Source organism: Pteropus medius, unplaced genomic scaffold, assembly GCF_902729225.1.
Source record: "Pteropus medius unplaced genomic scaffold, Ma_sr-lr_union100, whole genome shotgun sequence".
Taxonomy (NCBI): Eukaryota; Metazoa; Chordata; class Mammalia; order Chiroptera; family Pteropodidae; genus Pteropus; species Pteropus medius.
Window position 1 is genome coordinate 2,369,388 of NW_024356333.1, and position 26,028 is coordinate 2,395,415.

At 41.7% G+C, this 26,028-nt stretch overlaps 1 protein-coding gene across 13 annotated transcripts in view; it reads left to right on the plus strand.

Annotated features, from left to right (window-relative positions):
- Positions 1 to 213: 213 nt before the first annotated feature.
- Positions 214 to 26,028, plus strand: part of EZH2 (enhancer of zeste 2 polycomb repressive complex 2 subunit) — a 57,659-nt gene continuing 31,844 nt past the window's right edge. For 3 of the 13 annotated variants that reach the window (XM_039861210.1, XM_039861222.1, XM_039861214.1), the window contains exons 1-2: positions 23,783 to 23,908; positions 24,463 to 24,591. In XM_039861210.1, coding sequence (XP_039717144.1) covers positions 24,522 to 24,591 — 70 coding nt within the window. In that variant the 5' untranslated portion in view covers positions 23,783 to 23,908; positions 24,463 to 24,521. Of the gene's footprint in view, positions 438 to 22,921; positions 23,276 to 23,782; positions 23,909 to 24,462; positions 24,592 to 26,028 lie in introns of those variants that run through there. The other 10 variants (XM_039861213.1, XM_039861217.1, XM_039861221.1 and 7 more) reach the window with 9 other exon arrangements.

The following is a 26,028-nucleotide window of genomic DNA, read 5'->3' on the forward strand; positions in this document are numbered from 1 at the left end:
GGCCGAGTCCCCGGCGGTCCCGCGCGCACGCGCGCACGCGCCGCCGGCCCGGCCGGGTCCCGCGGCGCCTCTGCGTGGGGCTGGCCCAGCGCCTCCGCGCCCGGCGGGCCCTGTGATTGGACGGCCGCCCGGCCGCGTCCCGCCAATCGGGGCGGCGCTTGGTTGGACTGGGGGGGCCAAATAAAAGCGATGGCGATTGGGCTGCCGCGTTTGGCGCTTGGTCCGGGAGCGTTCGACACCCACTGGGACGCAGAAGGCGGTGGAACCCCGGCGGCGGCGGCGGCGGCGGCGGCGCGCGGGAGCGGCGCGCGGGGACGGAGCGGGCTGGGGCGCGGGGCGCAGGTAACGCGTCGCTGTCGGGGCGGCCGGCGGGGTTGTGGAGCCGGACGCGGGGCGGCGGCGACGCCGGGACCTCCCCGCCGCCGCTTCACCCGTCCGGGGATCGCCCTCGGCTGGCTCTCCCGGGGCGCCGCTTTGGCAGGCGGGGTGAGGGGACACCCCTCGGAAGGGGGCCGTGGACCTGAGCTGGCCCGTGCCACTCCGCGGGCGGGCAGTGCCGGACCCCGGGGACCCGAGGCGGCGGCGGGGGCGGGCGCCCGCGCCCGCGGGGGTTGCGCGGACGGGGTCCTCTCGCGCGCCCGCCCCTCCGGAGGCGCCGGGCTGGGCCGGGGGCGCTCCGGTGCCCGGGGCGGGCTGGCCGCCCGAGCCCGAGTCTCCTTTGTGTGGAGCGCCGGGTGGGACGGGACGCACACAACTTGGTGGGACCTCGCCGGCGAGTGCACACTCAGACAAAGGGCGGACTGTGTCTCGGGGGAGCCGGCGCGAGGAAGGGGCAGTGACACCGGGGCCTGACAGCAGGCGGGGAGAGGGGCGTGGGGAGGGCGGCCGCGGCCGGGCGGGCTCGGGCCCGCGCCCCCTCCCCTCCCCTCTCGCGCGCGGGCCCGGGAAGGGGCAGCGGCGGCCGGGACGGCGTGCGGACGCGGCACCCCGAGTGGCCGCACCTGTGACATTGCCCCAGCGCAGCCCCAAACCCCGGGGTCCCCGGCCGCGCGGACGAAGCCGTCCCGGGCTGCCTCTGCCTTCTCGTCCGTCTGCACGTTAAGTTTGAGGGGAGGGTCGAGCTGTGCTCTCCCGTCTCGGTTTTGTTCGTTGGGAGGGCTTTCCGTCGAGTTCCCGCGTCATTGTGTACCCTCCTCCAACCACCGACAAGTCTGTGCCACAGGGTCACGTTTTGAAAACGGGAGGAATCGAGAAGCACGATATTTTGGAAAACTTGGTGAACTCACGCCTTGTGAGTTCCCACTTTCTAAAGAGAATCGTAATCTTTAAAAAAAATTACAAGCTGTTTTGGCCAACTTGATACATCTGAGAATGGCGACAGGTGCTAACGAAATCAACTGTCATTTAGTCAGCGACTCTTCCCCAAGTCCCTAGGGGTTGAATGAAGACGAGATGGTAGAAATAGTTGATCAAAATAAAATGCTTATGAGAAACGTGTATTCAGTTGGTATGATTAGCAATTTTTTATTAATTGGTCTTGTTTTTCGTGAACAATAGCCTTGGTGAGTCAGAAAAATGCTGGATGCAGAGATGTTTGTTGCCTAAGGAATTGAATGTGTGCTGTCCACATTTAAGCTAAACTTCCTTTGTTTATCACACAGGATCTGTAAAAGTTAAATTGATTTGGAAATACAAATCTGTCTTTGGTATTTAAAAATACTTTGCTGCAAGGTTTACTTCCCAGGTTTCAAGGTCATGAGTTTAATTTTTTTGGCGTTTTAATGTTACATAAGACAAATTTTTAAAAATCTTTGAAAAACAGTAATGCTGATACAGTTGAATATAACCTATACTTCTAAGGGTTTTGGAGTTTATTTTCCAATTACTCTTCATTCATGAGCATTAGCAACTATTTTACATGTAGGCATAAAATGTAGAACAAGTGTGTAATTCTCACTAGTTTATTGGCAATTTTGTTTGCAAGACAATGAAAGTATTTCAGGTGTATTTTCTTTTCCCAGTCTCTGAAGTTAGGAACAGATAGGATTCGAGTCCCAGATATAAGGAACCCTGTTCTCTCTTTTTGGAGGTATATCAGGGAATGTAATGTTTAAAGTTCCAGAAGTACTTAGGAAAACTGCATCGTAAATTCTGATTTTTATAGTAAGTGAATATATTCAAAGAAAAAGAACTTAGAACCACATAGGCACTCTTCTGATTTGCATTGTTCTATCTGATGAAGATTTAATGTCTACCTACTATCATATGGTTTTGTAAAAATGGAGACAAAGAAATGCAGTGTGAAAGTGCTGTATACATATTTTGCAGTGTTGGACAGCACTGCAACACTGAACAGACGTTCCAGGTGCTGCCCTCAGTGTAGGTTAGTTGCTGATAATTGTGTATTGAAGAGTCCTGCTGGTAATCTTGTCCGTTGTCATGAAATGCGCTAGTTATGCAGATCTGGGCAGAAATTTGGATCTTTTAGCATAAAAAATTCTAATTTTCCCTTCCGTGTATTCTGTATTTGATAATTACCATCTTTGTACTTGCCTCAAGATTTATTTTTGAAGTCTTTTTGGGGAGTTGTTTAAAAATTTGTAAATTTTTTTCTGGTTGAGTCGAGAATGTATTTTGTCAGTTTAACTAGCAGTGATTAGAAAAAAACCCACTTGTTGATTTAGTGTAGTTAGGCAGAAGTACCAATGCTTTTTTTTATACCAGTTTTGCTTTGCGTGCATACGTGTAAGTGATTATCTTTGTCTGCATACGTGTAAGTGATTATCTTTGTCCTGATAACTTAAAAATTTTAGGCAGATTTCCCCAGGAGTGTGAATTGGTTTCTGTATTGGTCTAAATAAATAGTGATTAAGAAAGCTGATCTGCTTTTTAAAAACAAACAAGGAAAAATCCTCCAACTAATGCAATCTGGGGTCAATTAGAAATGATTTATGGATTTGCCTTGAAGTCTCAGTACAAATGATGAAAACATTTTCAGTGACTTATGAAGGATTCTTTGTGAGGGTGAAATTGTCAGTTTGGAGGAGAGTATGAGTGGAGAAGAGCAGCTCATTAAATTCAGAGAAAGGTTCACGGCCAGATGATACCTTTACCTTCTAGAGGCCTTCCCTGAATTCCCAGGCACTCCTGTATTCCACAGGGCTTTGTTCATACTTTTATTATAGCATGTATCAAATTGTATTGTAATCACTTGTTTATGCAGCCACCTCCTTCACTACACTCTCAAGTGCCTTAAGGCAGAGGCTCTGAGATATTCTTCTCTATACCTACCTGGTAGTTGCTAGAGAAGAGAGGTTTAATAGTTGAATGAATGAAGGAAATATGAAAAAATGTAGGGAAAGAATTTTACAAAGGAACTCACAAAGCGAACAGGATATATTGACATTTATGTTGTGAGGAACTTTGGAAGGTGTCTTTTTCTTCCTGAGAGGCAGTGATTACAAAGAAAAATAAGCGTCAAAGGGAACAAGTTCGAAGGTTTCTCTTGAAAATTGGATGACGTTTAGGTGCAGCTATTGATATTCATGTTTGGTATTTCAGGCAGCTAGAAAGAACCTTGACTCTGCATACCTGGCATATAGTTTCTGCTTAATTTGACTGGATGTTGATATTGATGATCCTTGTATAAAAATAAGGAGGGGAAAGTGGTCGAGAGAGTAGTAAATCTTTTAATTGAAGGATGTCTAGTTACAGTGGATGAGTTCTTTATTGGAATAATTCGAGGTAGATTTCGAAGGTAGTGCTAGCCAGTGTAATTACAGATCATTTATTGCAATGCTCTTCGTTCTTTTAAAATGATAAATGTAGATTAGCAAATTGAGTCATATCTCAAAAGGCATAGCTGATAAGATTCTGAGGTGGTTGCACTGTTCCATGTTTTGCCATGGCAGCACTACTTGGCGCAAAAATATGACAAACGAAGTGAGAAAAGACATTAATGTTAAAGTGTGTACTATTTGTCAGATGCTTTATTCACTTATTTGTTTGGTTTGGTTATTTTTATTGTAACATTCATGTCTGATGCTTTATTTTTAATTCTTGTAAAAGCTACCCTGCAGATGAATAAACAAAACATGGTCTACACATACAATGGAATATAATTCAGCCACTAAAGAATGAAAATCATACATGCTACAACGTGGATGAACCTTGAAAACATTATGTTAAGTGAAATAAGCCAGACACAAAAGGAAAAAAAAATTGTTTGATTCCATGTATAGGAGTTACCTAGAATAGGGAGATGTGTAGAGGCAGAGAGTAGAATAGATGGAGCCAGGGTCCGAGGGAGACGCGAGTGGGAATAGTGTTTAATGGGTATGTAGTTTCAGTTTGGGATGATGAAAAGTTTTGGACAAGGATGCTGATGGTTGAATGATGTTTTGAATGTGCTTAATGCTAGTGAATTGTACACTTAAAAATGGTTAAATTGGTAAATTTTGTTAAGGAAATTTTACAGTAAAAACTAAGAACAGCACACTCTACAAACCTTTGCAGATAAAGGAAATTGCTGTCTAGAGAGGTTAAGAACTTGCCCAGGATTGTCCAGCTAGGAATTTTCAGTCAGCATCCAACTTAAATCTGTTAGACTCCACGTCATCTATCTATTGGTCTCCTGGATAATTAAAGACATATCAGTTCCAAGAAGAGTTTATTTGGACCAATTAGAAAGTTATATGTAAAAGTAGGTAATTGTAGTTTTATGGGAGGTACAATCTGATGCCCTGCACAGACTGGGAGATGTCTGTGGGTTTCTTTCTCAGCCAGACCACAGGGGGAGGACTGTGCTTTTAAGAGTGTGATCTTTGTGTCATGTTGCTTGGGTTCTAGTTCCTTGGCTGCCACTTCGTGTCCTGGGCGTTTGTCCTTGATGTCTGTTTCTCTGTAAATCGATCATGACAACAGTGTTCATTCCATAGGTTGCTGAGAGGATTAAATTAATACATATGAACACTTTAGCACTACACCTGGCACAAAGTGTTTGATAAGTGATTTGTAGTTATTGTGCCAATATTGTTTTTAAGAGTTAATGTACTATCTCATTAATGGAACTAAACACTTCTCAAGTTTAAATATTTGCTTATGGCCTGTAAGTAAAGAAAGTGGTGCTACACATGGCTTATTAGTTTATTTAGAAATGTCTCTTAAATACAAGTAATATATATTCAACTTAAAACACCGGAACTCTGTGAAATGAAAGCTTTCTCCATACCTGTAATCTCATTACTACCCTTAACAGTTAGGTGTATGTTTTCCCTAAACTGCCCAGTGTATTTATGTGAATATGGACTTACACATATACTTTACAAAAATGGGATCAAGTTATTTAGTTCTAAAACAATTTTTTTTTTTTTTTTTAGGTCAATACAAAGATCTATTTCATTAAAAAATAGCTGATATTTTGTTAGGACTTGCTATGTGCTTGGCACTGTTCTAAGTGCTTTATTTTATACAGATAACTGCAATAATGAGATGGAGAGATTAGGTAACAACTAGTTAGTGGGGTAAGGATTTGAATTTGATTTTGGGCGCTTTGGTTTCAAAACCCTGATCTCTCAACCTGCTTTTTTTTTTTTTTTTTTTGATGGAGTGTGGTGGTGGGGTAAGGCCCACGAACTGCTAGTGATTTTAGCATTTCTTAAAGAGTTGTAACAACAACAACTCCCCAAAAAGAATATGCAGGGAGACTGGATGTGGCCTGCCAAGCCTAAAATACTCATCATGTGGCCCTTTACAGAAAAAGTCCGCTGCTCCCTGCTCTAAGCTGGCAGGCTGTGTTGTTAAGTAAGATACGAGGGATCCCCGTTTATGGCTGTCGCACAGTGAGCCAGCCAGCCTTCTGTGATGGATGTTGTGTTCTCTCAAAAGAAGTGAACATCCTTACATATCTGAACAGTTGTGTGACAACTTTCTGTAAGAATTGCTGTTTCTAGAGGATGTACATTTCAAGTTTTAATAGCTGTCAAATTGCTTTCTCGAAAGGTATCCATTTTTAAGTTAAAATCGGCTTTATTGAAGTGTAATTTATGTACAATAAAATGCACATTCGAAGGGTACATTGTAAAGGGTTTTGACAAACATGTATACCTGTGTAACCACCATTTCAATCAAGATTTAACATTGTTATTATCCAAGTTCTTTTGTGATCCTTTACAACAATTTCCTCTCAACTACCCATCAAATTTTTCCTGTTCAAGAATTTCATATAAATAGAATTATACAGTATATACTCCTTTGTGATTGGCTTCTTTTATCCAGCATGTTTTTGAGATTTGTCTATGTTGTTGCTTGTGCCAGTAGTTTCTTTTTGAGTTGCCTTCCAATGTGTGAATATGCTGTTTTTGATTCATTTACCTCTTGATAGACACCTGGGCTGTTTCCATTTTGGGGCTGTTACTACTAAAGCTGCTACAATCATTTGTAAGTTTTGTGGACATAAAAATCTTTTAATTTCTTTTGGGTAAATAAATACCTGTAGTTGTACTGCTGGGTCATGTGGTAAATATTGATTTAACTTTATAAGAAACCGCCAAACTTTTTCCAAGTGATTGTGCCATTTTGCGGGAAGTGTTACAGTTTCAGTTGTAGCTGTAACAGGAGTTACAGTTTCTCTATTCTTCACTGGCACTTAGTATTGCCAGTCTTAAATTTTGGCTAATGAGTGTTAAGTATCCCACTGTGGTTTTAATCTGTCCCAGGGTGATCAGTGATGTCGAACATCTTTGAAAGTGCTTATTGGTCATTTGTATACATTTTTTTAAGTCAAGCCTTTTTGCCTATTTTAAAATTGAGATATTGTGGGTATCCATTCTCTGTCGGATAGATGTATTACAAAAGTTTTCTCTTTAATTTTCTACTTTGATTTTGTGTATTTTTGACGATATACAGATCAAGTTAGATAATGTTAATATTGGAAGCATAATTGTTTAAATTCAGTTAAATTACATGGAAGCAAATTTATTCTTAATCCACAAGTCATTTAGTTCATAGTATAACAAAATGTTATGTGTTTGCAGAAACTTGGAAATGAAAATGATATATATTTTTTTATTTTTCAATTACAGTTGATATTCAGTATTATGTTAGTTTCAGGTGTACAGCATGGTAGTTAGACATTCGTATAATTTAAGAGGGATCTCCTGATTAGTCTAGTACCCACCTGGCACCATATGTAGTTATTACAATATTATTGACTGTTTTCCGTATGCTGTACTTTACATCCCTGTGACTGTTTTGTAACTTCCAATTTGTACTTCTTAATCTCTTCCCCTTTTCCACCCAGTCCCCAACCCCGCTTTGGCAATCATCAGTTCCCTATCAATGAGTCTGTGTTTTCTTTCTTTTTTTAATTTTGTTTAGATTCCACATGTAAGTGTGGGATGGTGTTTGTCCGACTTATTTCCCTTAGCGTAGCACTCTCTGCGTCCATCCCACATCTCGCTTGTCCAGTCGTCTACTCACGTGCACCGAGGTTGCTTTCATGTTTTGGCTTTTGTAAATAGTGCTACGGGGAACAAAGGGTGCGTAAATCTTTTCGAATTAGTGTTTTTGATTTCTTCTGATAAATACCTAGAGTGGAATTGCTGGGTCACAAAGTAGTTCTAGTTTTAATTTTTTGAGGAACCTCCAACTTGTTTTCAATAGCGGCTGCACCAGTTTGCAGTCCCTGCCAACAACAGTGCACTAGAGTTCCCTTTTTTCCACATCCTCACCAACACTTGTTTTTTGATTTATTGATGATAGCCATTCTGACAGGAGTAAGGTGATATTTCACTGTGGTTTTAATTTGCATTTCCTTGATAATTAGTGATGTTTAACATCTTTTCATGTCTGTTGGCCATCTGTATGTCTTCTTTGGAAAAATGTCTGAAATGATATTTGTATAGTTAGTATTAGATATGTGGCATGGGGAATTTTTAAATTAACTAGTTTTGAAAGTAATATTTAGTAATTCTTTAAATTTTTTGATTTTGGGTAATTCAACACTTTCCATGAAAAGGATAAATGAGAATATTAAAAGTAAAATAAAAGTAACTTTGATTTGAGAATCTGCTATGATGAGGTTGCCAAGCTTGGTCTATTGACATTTAAGTAAATTTTGTATTATATAAAACAGATGGCTTTTCACTGTATATACTTGTTTTCTCCATACTAATTTATTTCTACAGCGTATCAGTTCTTCTACTCAACACCTAATTTACTCCCACAATAATTTTTAATTTTTCTTCATTGTACCAGTAATACACGACCCCTCCCTCTCCCTGTTCATAAAGGGGGAAGAAGTGCAAACCTTAGGCACCTATTGGGTGGCGTGCACCACTCCAGGTGACGGGCCATGTCATCGCCCAGCTCAGTCTTCCCGTGGCTGCTGAATCAGGTGAGAAACTCCTGAAGCTGGCATTCTAGGCAGTCTACAGAACAGTCCAGACGCTCTTAACCAGTCGTGTTCTGATAGTGGAACTTGGCTGATCTTTTTACTAGTCTCTAGGAGGTTTCACATGGTGCAACTGTGCTCTGTCCTCTTTCTAGACTATCTTCCCTGCTATTTTAGCTTTTCAAGATGCTATTTTATCACGTTTGGCTCAAAACATACTCTTCTCAACCCCCAAGCAAACCAGACAGCTTACCTCCTGCTTTGAAAGAAATACCGTAACACAGGGGTCCCCAACCCCTGGGCTGCCAATCATACAGTCAGTGGCCTGTTAGGAACTGGGCTGCACAGCAGGAGGCGAGTGGTGGGTGAGTGAGGGAAGAAGCTTCATCTGGATCTGCAGCCGCTCCCCAGCACCAGCATCAACGCCTCAGCTCCGCCTCAGATCCTCAGGCATTAGACTCTCACAGGAGCACCGGTTCCTGATGCCAAAAAGGTTGGGGACCGCTGCTGTAGCCTACAGTGAAATGTCACTGTTCTGTTTGTAGTTCTATGAGTACCTACCGTGTGCCTACAAATAATAGAACCAATTAAAATTTAATGAGAACCTGCCCTGTGTCTAAAAACATGTAGTGTCTGTACCCAACATTTTACTTTTGAAATTTCTTGAAAGTCATGCATTCTTAATTATTTAAAAGTACTATATATTATTTGCTAAATGAGAAAAGTTTTATCCTTTGAATATTATAAAATGTTCTATTAAGATGAACTTTATAATTTTTTTTTTTAACAGTATGTATACTGATCTACCATTAGGTAGGAAAAAGCTGCGATGTAATTATCCTTATTTATAAAATTCTGATCCAAAATGTTTCTAAATTCAAATTATTTAATAGTGCAAGCAAAATTTGCAAAATTACCTTAAAAAACCCTAATGGGTACTATTAGATATGTTATCAAGCAAAGTATTTATGGAGCATAAAAGGTTGGGAAATACCCTTCTTGAGTAAAAATCAATAAGGACTTTTAAATGGCAGAAATGTTGCTTGAACAGACCTGGAGAAAGGAAACGCTGAACTGTTGTCCCACTGTGCCCTGTAAGTAATATTGCTTCTTTGGAGAATATTTGCCTGCCTGAAATACAGAGCTCACGCTATGCTATAAAGATGTTTTTAAAGGGTGACTTTCCACTGGCAGGTGGATATTGTGCCAAGAACAGAGGTTCTAGGCTAGGCTCTGCCATTAAGCTAGTTGTAGTTCCCAGTCCCGTAGATTTGCGAATCTCATCTTCATTGCAAAACAAAATGAGGTGAACAAATAAGTGAGAAGCCTGTGATTGGTGAGGGTCTACCATGCGCCTTCAAAGAGGATACTCCATTTACAGGTAAAGAAATAGGGACCAAGCGAAGGTAACTTGCCTAGGTTCACAAAGCCAGTAGGACCAAGGTCCTTTAGAGAATAGGCATTTGCTTCTGCTAAGGTTCTTTTTAGCTCAAATACTAGGAGGTGAGGTGCCCAGTTTGTTACCTACTTAGAACTATTTCCCTGGAGAGTTTGAGAAATATTGATTTGAGTCCACATTACCATCACAGGTAATTGGGATTCTCCTTACCTGGCATTTAATTGAGTCTTGTTACATTATATGCATTTCTTCCAAATTCTTTTTATCAGTTAATCCATAAAACATTTAATGCTGACTATAAGCCTATTTTTTTCTTTTTCGTCTCTGTATTAAAGGCATAATAGCACTTGAAAGCTTTTAAGACTGATGTGTCTGACTAAACAAGCTTTGTAAACAATCAAATTGGGATATCATGATTTATAAGAAATAAATATTTGGTCTTCCTGTTTCTGGCACTGAGCTCCTAGAACCTTTGGAATTTCCTAAGTGATAAGAGTAATAAAGGTGTCTTTTGATATTCATAACCCTTTTTAACCACACCTGCGTTTATGTTAATGCTGGAACCTGGGGAACCAGCCTATGATTGGAGGGTTGGAACTTTCAGACACTCTCTCCCCACCTCTGGAGATTGAGTTCAGTCACTGGTGGCCAATGATTTAATCCATTGTGCCTGTGCGATGAAGCCTCTATAGAAACCCAGAAGGACAGGGTCCAGAGAGCCTCCTGGTGACCACGTGGAAGTCCAGGGAGAGGACGCGGGAGCTCCTCACCCCTTCCCTGATGCATCTCAACTCTGACTGTTCCTGAGTTACGTCCTTTTATGGTTAACCGGTTATTTGGTGAGGAAAATTCCTGAGTTCTGTGAGCTGCTCTAGCAAATGAATTGAACCTAGGTTCCATTGGGGGTCATGGGAACCTGTGATTTATAGCCTGCCTGGAGTACAGGTGACAACCTGGACTTAAACGATTGGAATCTGAAGTGTGTATGGGGGTTGGGAGCAGTATTGTGGGGCTGAGTCCTTAACCTGTGGGATCCAGGTAGATAGTGTCAGAATGGAGTTGAAGTGTAGGACACCCAGCTGGTGTCCCAGAATTGTTTGGGGTAGGAGAAACTACCATACATTGGTGACCAAGGAATGTCAGAAGCGAAATACTATTCTGACAATATTGTGTGTAATGTAAGTGAAAACAAAAGATTTTGTCTTTATACAACCTACATTGGCAAGTTTCTTATTTCCCAATTCTTCCTATAGAATTTACTCTTGTAGATAAAGAGATGCAATTTTTTTTTTTTTTTTTTTTTTTTACTATTTGGTGTCACTTGTTATCCACTAACAGCATGTAACTAAACAGCCAGCTGTACCATACATATTTTCTAGAAAAGAAAATTCCTTCGAACTATGTATTGGGTGCCTCAGTCTTCACCTGTCAGGGCTTTTCAAATAAAGAGTGAGATACTCTCTACCCTCTAGAAAGATTCTATGTTAGTGAAAATACCAGCTTATAAATCGAGACTGCCAGTCAAGTCATGCCTTTTCTAGCCCCCCGGGACTAGAAATCCTGTGTTAGGCCCGCGCCCTGGCCCTCACTCGGAAGTGCTGGGGCAGAAGTCTTTTTTTCCTGCCTAGGAACCTTAGTGTTGTTCTGGAAATTTGCAGGGAGGTCGCTGCAGGGATTACACAGCTGGTTTCTCTGTAGTTGGTGAATTCTTTATAGTATTTCCATAGGTGTTTGGAGATTCAAAAGTATATTTTCTCAGGGCTTGTTTGTATGAAGTCATTTTATATAGGAATAAAATAATTCGACACAATATATTTGGTAAAACAGTACTGAAAAATATCACTGATTGTAAATAATACTTGGAGGGCTTGAAGTTTTCTAGTTTCCTGAGCAGGATATCTGTGGTAAACCCTAAGTAAGGGAAAATCATGAAAGGCCTATAACTTATAATTGCCCCTGCCTCCTTTACTTCCCTCTTGTCCTGAAATTAAACTGTCTTAGCAAGAAAGTGAACTTCAGGGCTGAGAGGAGCCTGTGGAGTTTCCAAAGGGTCTCACTCAGTGAGGAGCCCTGTGGTGCCCACACGTCACAGGGGCACCTGGGAGCTGCTTCCCTCTTTGTGGCGCCTACTGGACCCAAGTACTGAAACTCTACCAGATAACGGGTCCTCGGTTCTCCGATCCCTGGAAATTCTGAGAGGTTCTGTAAGTGCTTTGGGATTAGCAATTTGAACTGTCTAGTCTGGTTTTGATTTTTGTCATCAGAATATCGCGTCTTAGTTGGGGGCGAGTGTATAAGGCAACGATAGTATGTGGGCAGAATCACCCAGGAAGGTTCCTGGGAAGAGAAGATACCTTCTCCTCAGGTCCAGAACCAGCCCTCCTGTCCTCTAGTATGAGCACAGATCACTTCCGTTGGGCACAGAGTGCTCTTTCACTTGGGGGCCAGTGCTACAGGACAATACATTGAGCACTAGAACCACAATGAGTGGCTAAACAGTGTCCAAGACGTGCAGAGCAGGTTGTGGGAACAGCAGATTCCTGTCACCTAGCTCATGCTCACTGAGGCATAATACTTAATTGGCTGTGGTGGTGGGCAGATCCCTTATATTTCCCTTAAATGAATTTATCTTAAAATTTCGTTCAGTGTATGTTGTTAAATTTGTGTTACATGTTGGCTTATTTGAGGTATAATATTTAAAATAGACTTCCTAGAAGGAAGAATATCTGGCGTCAGACTTTACCTACTTTTTTATTCTGTTCCCTTGTATCAAGTGGAATGCCGAGGAAGTAATATGTATCTCATGGCTCATCCTTAAATTATGAGTTATAGTTTTACTTTCTTCTGGTACATAATTTTTGTCCCGTTTCCTCCAACAGTATCAGTAAACTGAGTACACACACAACAAAATGAGACGATTTAGCATAGAAAATAGATTTGGTAGAGTTTTCAAAGAAAACTTTAGCCTCTAGATGTCAGTTTAGTCTGTTTTATAAGTTGGTCAAGCAAATTCTTTAAGGCATTGGTGACTGAAATTTCTATGGCCATTTCTTTTCTAAGACATGTCTGTAAAACTGATAGAACTTTCAAATAAACGCAGGAGTGCTGGTCTGAAGGCTCTTAGGAGTTCAGTTCTGCCGGAAGGAGGAAAGTGATCTTATTTTTGTGGAAAATACATTGCTGCAGTCTACTCACCGTTGCTTTGACGATGAAGTTAATATTTTCTATTATTCAGCTAGGATTGCCACATTTCTGTAATTTTCCTGCGCCTTTTAACACTCCTATGCCTTCATAGCGCCACTTCAGCCAGGGCTACAGGTATGGTTTCTATTTTTTCCACTTATTTTCTTTTATTACTAGTCACTGACACATCTGTTTCCTAAAGACTTTATGAACCGAAATGCTGTCTGCAACACTTTGTCATCTGTAGTTTCACGTCAAGTGACCCATTAAAGTCTAGGCACTATGGTGCCTGACGTGTCTTATACCCTTGTTTCTCTCAGAGGATTTACCATGTTTGGAATGCTCTATAAATTTTTATCAACTGGTGGATAATATCTCTATTCCTAGCTTTCCAGATTCTTCAGACTGACATTTCAGAAGTTTTTTCTAATAGCATTTTTACAAATCATTTGAGTAGAATGTTTGGGTCCAGCAGTAGTGAGCTTGTGTATTTTTGTCATTTTTCCCCCTTTTTAAATAAAGAGGCATTCTAGGAAGTGAAATGTCCCTGAAACAGAATTTTTGTCTTATGTTTCATTCATGGGGCTCGGGTGAAGAGTGAGTCTGCAGGGAGCTGGCTGGTAGAGAGGGGTGGATTTGGGCAGCCGGAGGGTCAGCCGTGGCCGTGGCCCTTGATCAGGTCTTGTTACAACGGTGAAAGATAGGTCAGATGGGTGAAAACAAGCAGTTTGTTGAAAACAAATTTTGTTAGACATTAGTCTCTTAATTTGGTGCAGATGTATGGCAGACAATCCTTTGGATTCTGCAGCTTGACAGTTAACAGCAAACTGCCCCTCATTCTTCTTCATCCAGATTTTTGTTTGCTCTTTTTTTTTTTTTTTTTTTTTAGTTGCAAGAATGGTGATTTCTAGGCTTTTATTCTTGCACGTATGTCTTTAGGAACATATAATTTGACGATATTGCCTGTCCTAGGCTCTCTGCTAGGCAACTGAAAAGGCAGAGTGTTGTTAGGATTTCCGATCCGTGTGGTTCTGGATATACTAATGGCAGCTGTTCTTAAGGGGCGGTTTGTGGACCTCGGGGGTCTGTGATAAAACATTTTTGCGATGATACTATTGTTGTAATAATACTAAGATGTTATTTGCCTTTTTAAACTGTTGACTTATGCACCAATAGCGGAAAAGTACTGGTAGATAAATTGTTGGCACCTTGGCACTTGGAGTAAAAAAAAAAAAAGCCATTTTAATTGGAGAATGTTCTTGATAAAGCAATACAAAATATTAAATTTATTAACTTTCCATCCTGAGTGCACACATCTTTAATACTCTGCACAACAAGATGGGAACATGCACAAAGCGCTCAGCGTCCGAGTTGGCGGGCCTGGGAAAAGCGGTCCGGTGGTCCGGGTGCAAGGTACACGAGCTGCCTTTTTCATGGAGGATGCCATTTTTACTTGAACACCTTTTTTACTTGACAAGAGGGGCCGACAAGCTTTGATTATTCTGTCTTAGGTTTTTGGCAAACGTATTTCAACAAAGTGAGCCTGCCACTTCAAGGAAAACAGCTGACCTTTTGCTGATGATAACATTTGAGCTTTCAAGCAAAAATTGGAATTTTTGGAAAACTAATATCTGTCACTGTGAGCTTGACAGCTTCCCAATAAATAGTTAAAAGACTTCTGATGAGATCAGTGGGTTTAACAAACATGATTTTTTGAAATATGTTCACTTCTGGAAAATCTGCATAACTCAGTGGACCCGTATTTTTCAAGTGAGGAATGGATTTTGTTATAAAATCGTGTACCAGTTCAATAAAGATCCATTCAAAGTGAATAGGCTAATGAATTTTAATGTAGCAGAGTAGGGAAAGTTTATTGATACAGTTTCAGATTCCAGATGTCTTTTAAGAAACTGCCATTGCTTACTCAAGAGTGGTGGCTGTCTTGAGGAAGAACACCTATGAGGTTGAATTGCAGGGTCAACTGCCACTCTTTTATGGAACTGTTTTTGGTATAATATCAAAACATGAGGTAGACCCACAATTACCTCGAAAGGCTCTTCAAATACTCTTCTCGTATCTAGCTAAATATCTCTTAGCGAATAGATTTTCTTCATACTCTTCAACCAAAGCGAAATATTGGAACAGATTGAATGCAGAAGCAGATATAAAGATCCAGCTGTCTTCTATTAAGACAGATATTAAAGAAATTGGCAAAAAATGTAAAAACAATGCCACTCACTGATTTTTTTTAAAGGAAATTTTTTAAAAATGCGTTATTTATATTAACATGTAATCAGTTTATTTTTAACTGAGTTAATGTTTTAAAATTTTCTCAGTTTTTAATTTCTAATATGCTAAGTATCAATAGATACAGCTCATATAAACTAAAGGGGTCCTGAGACCAAAATGCTCATGATTGCTGTGTGGTGTTTTCATCTCTGCTGGTAACTGCTATGTGAGTAATTAATGTCTCAATCTGTGTCATAAGTTCCAAGTTCTTTGTCATTGCAGTGGCTCATTTAGGCTTTATAGTATCTTCTTTTGATCTAACTTTCCCTTCCTCATATTAGTGCTTTTTAATTTTAGGTTTTCTCTTGCCATCTTTTTTCTCCATTCATACTGCCATCAACCCAGTCGGAGCCCTTATCACTTTACTCCTACTCGTTTTTTCTAATGGTTTTCAAACTTGAGTGTTGAATGGAACCCTAAGGTTGACTTTTGACTTTAATTTTTTTAATATGTTCCCTAAAAATGTACAGGTATAAACTTCTTATGGTAAAACCAAAGCAGAATTACAAATTAAATACAGACTAGCAAATCAGCAACACATATTTAATGATGCTGTTTTCTTAAAACTGAATAGTCAGCATTAGAGCTTAGAATGACATAGCCTCAAGACCAGTTTTATAATAAATCTGTTTCTTTAATTTGGCTTAGTAATACTAAAACAGAGAATGGCTATTTGCATAAATATGTTTCATAAAATGGTGTTAACTTTTAGTCTTTATTTGTTCAGGATAATCAGACCGAGTAGATAACCCGAACAGCGACGCTCAGCAGCCCCTGAGTGCGAGGTTTAATGCCAACTGAACATTCTGTAAAGCAGTGTTCATCATTGGAGCATTGCAGAGTTCCTGAAATTGCTGAATAGATATTTAGTCCAGTTATTTTTGGAATCTTTACTAGAAAATATTACATATTTCACTTCTGCGTGTGTCGTTAACAAATCGTTGCTGATTGGTGGGAACAGAGTGCAGTGGATGGGGTCTCTGCGCTGCCTGGGCTTTGGGATACCCGCAGGGTGCAGGGTGCCGAGCGCCTCGGCGTGGGTTCCTGTCTGCCAGCCTTCCGTACCCGCCTCGCCTTACTTAGCTGTTCATTTAACCCGCAACACCGTCTTATATACCAAACTATTTTTTTTTTTTTTGATTTTTTTAAACTTTTGTTTTTGATCATTTCTATCCAAGTGGATTTTAAGTCCTATGAGATCACAGATTTTTGGTTGTTTTATTTATCGCTAAGTCTTTGGTTTCTATAATAGTACCTAGCATATGTTAAATGTTCAATAAATATTTACTGAATGAATGTGTATTAACTCTTCTCTTTATTCAGGCTCCAGACTCAAATGCTCTTTTTTGTGGTATGTGCTTACTGCTCTCTCCCAGCTGGGCAAAGAAAGGCCTGTTTCTCCGTCCATTTTTAACCTCATGTTTTTAAATCATTTTGATTATCTGTGCATATATATATATATATTGAATATTCTACAAAGCATTTTATCCAAAAAAAAAAAAACAAAACAAAACCAAAAACCCAACCAAATATTTATGTTCTGTTTATCATTTCAAAAAGTGGATGTTTTTTAAAATCAACATCTGTATATTAGGTGGTTATATGACTTAATTTTCTCTAAAAAACTTTATTTTGGAAAAATTTTAGATTTCTAGAACATTGGTACATTTGTCAAAATTAAGAAACCAGTGTTGGTATGTGACTCTTAACTAAACTAGAAACTTCGTTTGCATTTTACCAGCTTTTCCCTTTTCTGTCCGGGACACGGCACCACAGAACGCCATCTCTCGAGTCTGCCAGTCTGTCCTGTTTTCTCAACTGCCATGGTTTTCAGCAGTGTCGGTCAGGTATTTTGTAGACAAGTCTTTCAGTTGGGTCGATCTTATGTTTTCTTGTGATTAGACTGAGGTTCTGGGCTCAGGTTGATTGGAGGCATGTGATGATAACACTGCTGATCACGGATGCTCTAACCACGTCACTTGGTGACAGTGGTGTCTTCCTGGTATCTCCACTGTGACGTTACTGTTCTGTTTCCAGACTCCGAACTGGAAGCGGTCACTGAGCCTGGTGTCCTTCCTGGGGAAGGGAGCTGAGTGCTGCCTCTCAGATTCGGGAGCGCACGGATACAGTGTATTTTTTGGAAGATTTGTCCCTTCTCCTCCATTTACTTATTTAATTGCTTATTATATCACAGACTCATGGGTATTTATTGCGTTTTCATACCATTGTGATTTATTTCGCTGTTCATATTGTTTCAGCTTTGGCCGTTGGGAAGTCTTTCAGTGTGATTCTCGTCTGTGGCATGTTCCCTTTCATCTTTTGAGCCGTTCCTTACTTTCTGCTACTGCCTTTTCTTGTACTTTCCCTGTCCCAGCCCTAGAACAAGCCATTTCTTTAGCGCTCTCCTTCCTTGTACTGGAGAATGGTATTTAGGAAAAAAAAAAAAACATGGGTGCTGGGTGTATTGTTGGAGTGTCACTACTTCTAGGCCCTGTGTGGATGGAGCTTGGAAAGAAACGTACGTCTTCCAAGCCACGTATGCACACACGTCTGCATTTCTGTAGCTGCATACATATTAACGTAAGTGAGTTCATACTGATATCTGCGACTCCAGCCCAGCTCCAGCCCTTGCTTATTTGTAACTGGTCCCCCCGGGAGATATTCACCAACGAGGGCGCAGTGGTTTTGTGCAGTCTGTTCGTCTTCAGCCGTCCTTGGTGCAGGCAGAACACAGGCGGCCAGGGTTCCCGGCTAGCTCCTTTCTCTGCCCTTCCTGGGGTCTGTGTTCAAGTTCTCATACAGTCGGATTGATTGTAGAGTCTGCATTCCTTCCTGTGATCCTTTGAAATCCTGCTTGGTTTTTATTTGCATACAGTCTGTCATTTTAAAAGTGACTGTTTTCATACTAAGTTGTTGTCTAACAACTTTATTCTGTAATGTAATTCCTGATCGCACTCTCTGCTCGTTGTATAGTTGACAGCCACTAGTTAGGGTACTGTCCTGTAGACCTTACATGACTGCTGCTCGTAACACCTCTGAGGTAGATACTTCTGTGTTAACCTGTTTTTCATGAGGAGGGTGAGATGCAAAGGTGTTTAATAACTTGGCCAGCGGTCCGTGGGCGAGCTGGGATCTGAATCCAGGTTCTGGCTGGGTTTGGAGTCTGTTCTTGTGCCTTTTAAGACTGGGTAGGACTTAAGAGTTAATAGGGCTAAATGCCGACTTGCTAGTTTCCTGTTGAGCTGCATTGGAGCGGAGTTGCTGCCTCGCACGGTGCTTGCTCCATGTCTGTGACACGTTATTTATCGTGGTGGCACACACTCTCTGGCATCGGAATCCTTGTAGCACCCAGGTGGACACGGGAGCCGAGGTCTGCTCGTCTTGCCCACTCCTGAGTGTGGTGTGGGGCAGTGGTCCCGGGTCGGCCTCTCTGGGGTTCTCACCCACTGCGGTCCTTTTCGTGGGGCGCATGTGTTCTACTCCCCTCAGGCCTGAGATCTACTTCGCCTTGGTAATAAGTTTTTATCTCTTACCAAGAGTTACATCTCTGTGTCTCTAGGTTGTCTCTATGTTGCTCTCCTTATCTTTACCTACAAGATCTTATTTACCATTAATTTACTTTTGAACTTATTTAAGCAATGGATTTTAACTTAAAAATAAATGAAATTGTTAAATGAAACTAACAGCTGCCCTCAAAGCATTTTAAACATAAAAGCACTGGTGAAGACTAGTGATTTTTCAAAACAGGCAATTTTATGGCAGTCTTGCTGTGAAGGAAAAAGACATTTTCGTCAGAAAAGGATGTTGAGAATATTGCGGTGGTATACTTCAATTTTGATGGGTTTGGATTTGACCTTATTTAGTCTGGTATTCAGTTAAGAGGCAAAATGAATGCTGTTAATTTAGTTAGGAAGGATAAGTACTACATGCAATTTATTATTTAGTTTTCTTCCAGTAAGTAGAAACAGAACCCAGTGCCTTGATTTGGCAGATTCCTTTAGGAATGAAGAACCTTAAAAGCAAGGCATCAAGGACACTGAAAAATGCCTAAGGGACTTTTAAAAAAAACCCTCAGTCCTTGGCAACGGAATAAGGAGAGGCAGGAATGTCGTCTTAGGTAAAGGCCCTCACAGTGTTCAGGTCTAACTGAATTCTTTGGCTCTGTGGTCTGGTCACCGGAGACGTAGGAAGGAGTGTCTTGGCCACATGGCGGGGGAGGGGGACAGGGCGGGGCGCAGGGTGGGGCAGCGCTGTATAAGCCGGAGGCAGTGGGGGAAGCACCTTACCTGGTGGGGAGCAGAGCTGCAGGAGTAACTGCTGCTTCTGGTGATGCCATTGATGAGGAAATGAGTGACAGGAGCCTATCTTCTGTTAATGTAGGCATTATTGCACCTGTAATCTCAACACAGAATGTATCTCAGACCCCTTCTGTGTCTCCTGTGGCAAAAACCTAACCCAAACTAGTTTCAGCAAAAAAAAAAAAAAAAAAAAGGATTTCTTGGCTCATGTAACTGAACAGTTCTGGAGTCGATTTGGTAAAGCGTGCCCGTCTTAGGGCTCAGCGATGCAACTAGAGCCCGTTTCTGGCTTTGGGTGTTCTTTCTTTTTCTGTTATTGACCGTCTTCGCAGGCTCTTCTGCGATTGCAAGTTAGCTTCCAGCAACTTTTGGGCAGCGTGTTTCCAGGTTCAAATCTAAGCGGAGAAGAGCATTCTTGTCCTCACGTTGCAGGGACCCTCCTGGAAGTGTCACTGTGGCCAGACTGCTCCTGATCACGTGTCCAGCCCTGTACTGGTGGTGGCTGCAGGGAGTGTCTGCAGGGAGTGGCGGGCCTTGGCCAGGCCGGGGTCCCAGGCTTCCGGAATTACATATATATGTAATTCTGTAAGGCTTTAATGCATTTTATTAAGGTTTTGATGGTCCTTGCCATAATCCGGTTTCTCTTTTGAATTAAAGCATAGCGGTTGTTTTAGTTTCACTGTATACAGGTAGAATCATGTTTTAAAGACGACTTGAGCTACACTGTGACCTCTTTTGAATAAGAGCAGCTGTGTTCATATCCTGGATAAATAATACTAGTGCCATTGCACCTACGAAACGAAACACATCTTGTGATTGAGAGACTTAAAAATTGTGTGTATTCACAAATGCTCATCCATTTAGTGGCAAGTCATTTCTTTCTGCTGCTACTCAAATAGTCAGAGCTGTATCTTAATACTTACTGGTACAGGGGAAATGGAATCAGAAAGCCAATTGGAGTCTGCCCTTCCGTGGGAGGGGAGCTGACATTAGAAGGCTCATACATGCCGGGCGTGGAGCCGGGCGTGGAGCCGGGCGTGCCTGCGGGTAACCACCCAGGCAGGTGTTATCCCTGATGGCGAAGGCAACATCAATATCAGCTTCCTCAGTAGAAAGAAATTCCAAAAGCTCCAGGTTCTCACTCAGACTCTCGATTGGTAGGACAGCTGGAGCACGGGGGCCCGTTGTCCGCGAGGCACATCTCCCGAGGGGTTCTTGGTGAGGGCGCACATCGCCCTCATTCTCTGTGCCTGGGTGTGCTTGCCACCCTTTTTCACACCTCGTGGCACAGCTGGACTCTGGGCGACTCACGATCAGTGTGTGTTAACGGGCCTCTTTGTTTGTTTTTTGAACCTACTGCCCAGCACACAACCAGGCTCTGGGATTTTCTAAGTCCAAAAAATTGTTCTTGCTACGGAAGAACTGAAGCGGGGGTGAGGTGGGGTGGAAAACGTGAAAATGGGGTTATACTGTGTTAAAATGCTGTGGTATTAGGCGGGGGGTTCTTTAGGTAAGACAGCCTTCTCAGTGGTGCCCTAGGTTTTATTTTTTCATGGATCTGCCTGTTTATCCGTGTACTTTAAAAGAACAGTTTGAACACCTTTAGATTTATTTCTTAGAGTGTGATCCTTATATTTCAGAAATTTCCTCTAAACAAATTAGGCATCACTCTGTTTTTCCTCATTTCCTCTCCATCGAGCATATTTACCAGCTTATCCTACAGCCTGAAACGTTCACTCGTGCACTTCTTCGTGTGGAAGAGCTTTGTGAAATGTTATAAACATGGAAATCTGCCCCTCCGTGCCCTCTCCCAGAGAGGCTGCTTCCAGATTCAGGTTTGAAATGTCCCGTTGTTGATCTCCAACATAGTTCAGTTAAACCTTTGGTCCGAGAGACCGTTTGGTTGTGACTCCTCCCTCACTGCTAATGGCAGATGCACGTGAAGGTACGCCAGGGTCTCGGACAAGAGGTTTCCATTATGGACACACAGAAAGCCAACTCATGTCTTCATGAAAACTGAATGTGTGCACCCTGACAAAAATGAAGGGTAATGATGTAATAACCCCGTGTGGCTCATGAGTGGAACCGAAGTGCCACGCCCCTGCTGCAGGCCCCCCAGCACCAGGAATTTGTGTCGCGGGTCAGATGGGACTGGTTGTGAAATAGTTTATGAGCGAAGGAACAACAGATAATCCCGCTTTATCAGATTCCTTTTCTTTCTAGCTCCTAGGCCTTTGAAGGGCAAAATGTCTAAATCTGCATAGAGTTCCTCGAGCTCCTCCATCAGCTAGCAGAAGGGAAAGCAGATGGTCGCCTCCACGTTAGTTTTTAAAGGAAGCTCCAGCTTCTTCCTGACTGGTCCTCTTGCCCCAGCGCCCGTCTCTGAAGCTCGCTTTCTTCCTCACGTTTGCTTTACTTACCACAAAGACTGGCCATCCGGTTTAGTCTTCTCAGTTCTAAGGACTGTCACCTTTGCTCACCTTCAGCCACCCAGGGGCAGGGCTGCATTTTTAACCTTTTCTCAAGGACTGCTCCTATCTCTGATCTCAGGAGACTTTATCTCAGACAATGAAATCTCTTCATTCTTCTCATTTTCTCAGTTTTCCTAATTTGGAGCCTTCACCAAATTCGGCTCCGCCTTCGTTAGCAGGGTCTGCCCTGGGCCTCTGCGTGCAGCCTCATCTCCAGGTGTGCCTGCTCCTACGGTAGAGTCCCTTTCATTCTTTCTTGGCCTTTTCAGATTGTCACCTTTCCTGCTACCCTTCTGCAGTGCGCCCCCCCCACCCCCGTACTTGGGCACGCGTGTATCTCGTAACGCATTTTTCTCTTTGGCCCTCTGAGGTGAGACATGGGCTTCGTAAGGGCAGGTCGTGTGTTTCAGTCACCTCTGTGTATTCGTTGCTTGGCTCATAAGTCGCGCGCCACGCGCTCGCTCTGCCCCGCTTTCGGTTCCCAGCGCCCAGCCCTGCACCCTTTGTCATTGCTCGGTGGTCGAGTATTCTTAACAAAAAGTTACCCCCTGACCTCTGGGCTTTTTCATTCTCTAAATCTCGTCTCCTTAGGCAATTTTCTCTATGCCTGAAGATTTACGGAAACAGGTAAGTCAAACCCTACTCAGTGTTTCGAGCCAGAATGTCATCTTCCTCCACGCTTAAATCATCACCAGGTTTTCTCCCGAGTAAGTGCAATTCCTTCGGTTTTCTCTGCCGTCTCCACCGTGGCGGCGCCGAGTGCAGTCTGGCCTGGCCTCGTCCCATCTCCCCTCTGGCTCCTGTGCTGCAGTCAGCTGGTCCTTCTAAAATCGAAATCTCGCCCTCCCCTTTTACTTTAAAACACACCATGACTTTCCCTTGCTCTTAGAGAAATTAAAGCAGAATCCTTAACATGGCACCTTTGCACCCTCTGACAGGGAAATGTTCTTCCAATCTTTTGAAGATACAAGTATGATTTTAATACTTTGAGAAGAAAATGTTCCAGAAGAGGACACTTCTTTAGACGTAAAGTGGGGACTCTAGTATGAATTAGTCTTCTGGTGACTATAGGCTGTCCCCACACGTTAACGTAGTTGGTTCCCAGAGCCTGCACCTGAAGATCAGGCGGAAGAACTTACTTTGCATTTCCTGCATCCCTTCTTTCTCCCGCTGGTAGACAAACCCCTCATGTGAATCAAGGTGGCAGAAGAGGTGAAAATACAGACTTTTAGCGGTGTTTAAGGTGAGAATCATGGTTTAAAAGTGTGTGTAGGGGGAATACTTTAATTTGTACATTTATTATATATTGTACTGTTTCTATGTTTAGTGCTGTATGTAAATTTTACTTTTTCTGATTTTTTTTCAATAATATTATTCATTTATGCCTGTAATTTAATGATGAAAACTTAGGGTGTATTTCTGCATTTTTTCCCTCCATGAGTCTGTGGATCTCATAGGCTAAAAATTAGCTCGTTATATCATACTTATTTCCTGTAATGGGACAATATTTCTGTAAGACGGCCGCTATCTAGGAGTGGGGGATCTTTGTAAATAATATCTTTGAAAAGTTGTATTAATAAAAATTTATAATTTGTTTTAAGGATTTAACCATACGGTACGATTGAACACCTTTCTGCAAATATCAACAGTGTATTTCTTCTGCAGATTGTTAGTTCGCTGGGGATTAAAACACAAGTGATCATATTCAGGCTGGTTAGATTAGTGATTTTAATGTGAAACCATTGCTTCTAGAGTAATCATGGGCCAGACTGGGAAGAAATCTGAGAAGGGACCAGTTTGTTGGCGGAAGCGTGTAAAATCAGAGTACATGCGACTGCGGCAGCTCAAGAGGTTCAGGCGGGCTGACGAAGTGAAGGTATCGCTTTATCTTTTGTGAAAGTGCGTACAATCGGAGATAGTCCCCACCCCCCCCTCCAAGTTAAGTGTTAATTTGCAAGAGTCTTTTTCAGCCAAGGTCATGTTTATAGTAAGATAAATGAAGACTTGGAAGCTAAGGTCCTTGATCTGTCTAAACATAAATTTTGTACCATGCACGTTAATGGTAATGAAAGATTTTCAACCTGCTTGAAATTCACTCTTTAGTATATACCTTTGTACTGCATGTGTAGACTTGGGAACCAAATATGAAGGCTTTTATGGTTTTGTTTCTAATGTCATTGCGATTTTTTAATACAAAGTTAACAAAGCATGGAGATAATTTCCTGTTCTTTTCCCATTTCCAATAAAATAATGAGTGTGCTGTTTTTGTATTACTTGAATGTGAAAAACTATAGTTTAGTATAAAATCTATATGCATTTGAGGGAATATTCCTGATATTTTTGAAAAAAATCACTAGATTTTAACCCACAGTAGAGATACTACAAATTTTCTAACAATGAACAATTTCTTTTCTCCTCATTTCTTTAAAGAGCATGTTTAGTTCCAATCGTCAGAAAATTTTGGAAAGAACGGAAATCTTAAACCAAGAATGGAAACAGCGAAGGATACAGCCTGTCCACATCCTGACTTCTGTGAGCTCATTGCGCGGGACCAGGGAGGTTGGTTAACTCACGCGCTGTCGTAATTATCAGTGCATTCTGCTTTTTTGCTGTTGGGACGTCGGTTATTGAGAGGAGGTCACTGACTTCAGGCTGTCCAATGTTATATTGTTGCTGCTTTTTAATATGTAACTGTTCATAGCTATTAGGGTAACACTTACAGCTAGCTGTTCCTATAACAGAGCTCTGGTGTTTATGATATACTTTCACTGTTACTAGGTGGATTCTTAGATTTGTAGAAGACAGTTGATTAAAAAAATGGTTAAATTAAAGACTCTCTAATGTCTCATCAGATCACAGTTTAGAGCAAGGCTTTCTGACTCACAGTTGTCTCTTCTGCCCTCAATATGAATTAGCCATGCTGTGAGAAATGTTTTCTTTTTGTTCATATTCACCAACTAAGAATTTTTTTACATTTTCTTCCAATTCTAAGGATCTTTTTTTAAGAATTTTTAAATTCAGAGTCGAGAGCTCAGAATTTCCTTTTCTATAACGTTTCTGAATGAATGAGATCTTAATCACTCCAAGAAATCTATTTTCAAAGGAAGGCAATAAATCTGGTCACATAATTTATCAACACATTAAAACACAGTGGCAGCAGGACAAAAACAAGATGGCGGAAGCTGAAACAGTAGAACCGGCCAGCAGGCTTTCGGTCGCAGCAGTTCTGTCCACCCGTGTTACATGGGGAGACGTGGCGCAGGGCGTGGGGCGCTGCTGAACAGGCATCGACGCAAGAGAGGCGAGAAAGTGCTGTGGAATTTAGATGGTCGTTTAGCTGAGTGTCGAAACACGGGGAGCATCCAAACAGTGAAGTTTGTTCTAAGATAATGTTTTCAGTGAGTAGCCATGTTTAATATAATCTTGTGACAGTCAGACAATAATTTGCTACGTATGAGACTGTCGACTGGGTGACACACTGACTTCAGAGTCTTGTCAGTGCTATCACTGCTACAAACACGATTCCGGAGATGACCTCAGTGCTGTTAGGTTGGTCTTGATCAGGGTGACGCGTGACTTGGAGTGCGTCTTAGTCATTTATGCATTTTTTCAGGTGACAGCTCATTAAAGCTCTGACTTCGAGTTGTATGAATATACATGATGTGCTCTAATACCGCCACACCATCTGGGCCGGGTCAGGGCCTACATGCTGGACGTAATGACTTTTTACTAATGTACTAATGATAAAAGGGATTCTTTCTACGTTAGTCAGAATGTTCTGGAAAAGGATAAGCATGAGGCTTCTAAGTAATCCCTTTGAAAGTTTTGTCTGGTGACCTTTTGGAGATTTGAGGTGAAGGAAAAAAAGAAACCTTGTTTTTCTCTCTCCGGAGGAATAAATCCTAGAATTTTAGAGAAGTAAGGTAGACATGGAATACTTATTTTTGCCACTCATTACAAATCTCAGAATGCTATCACAATCCCAATTTACATCAG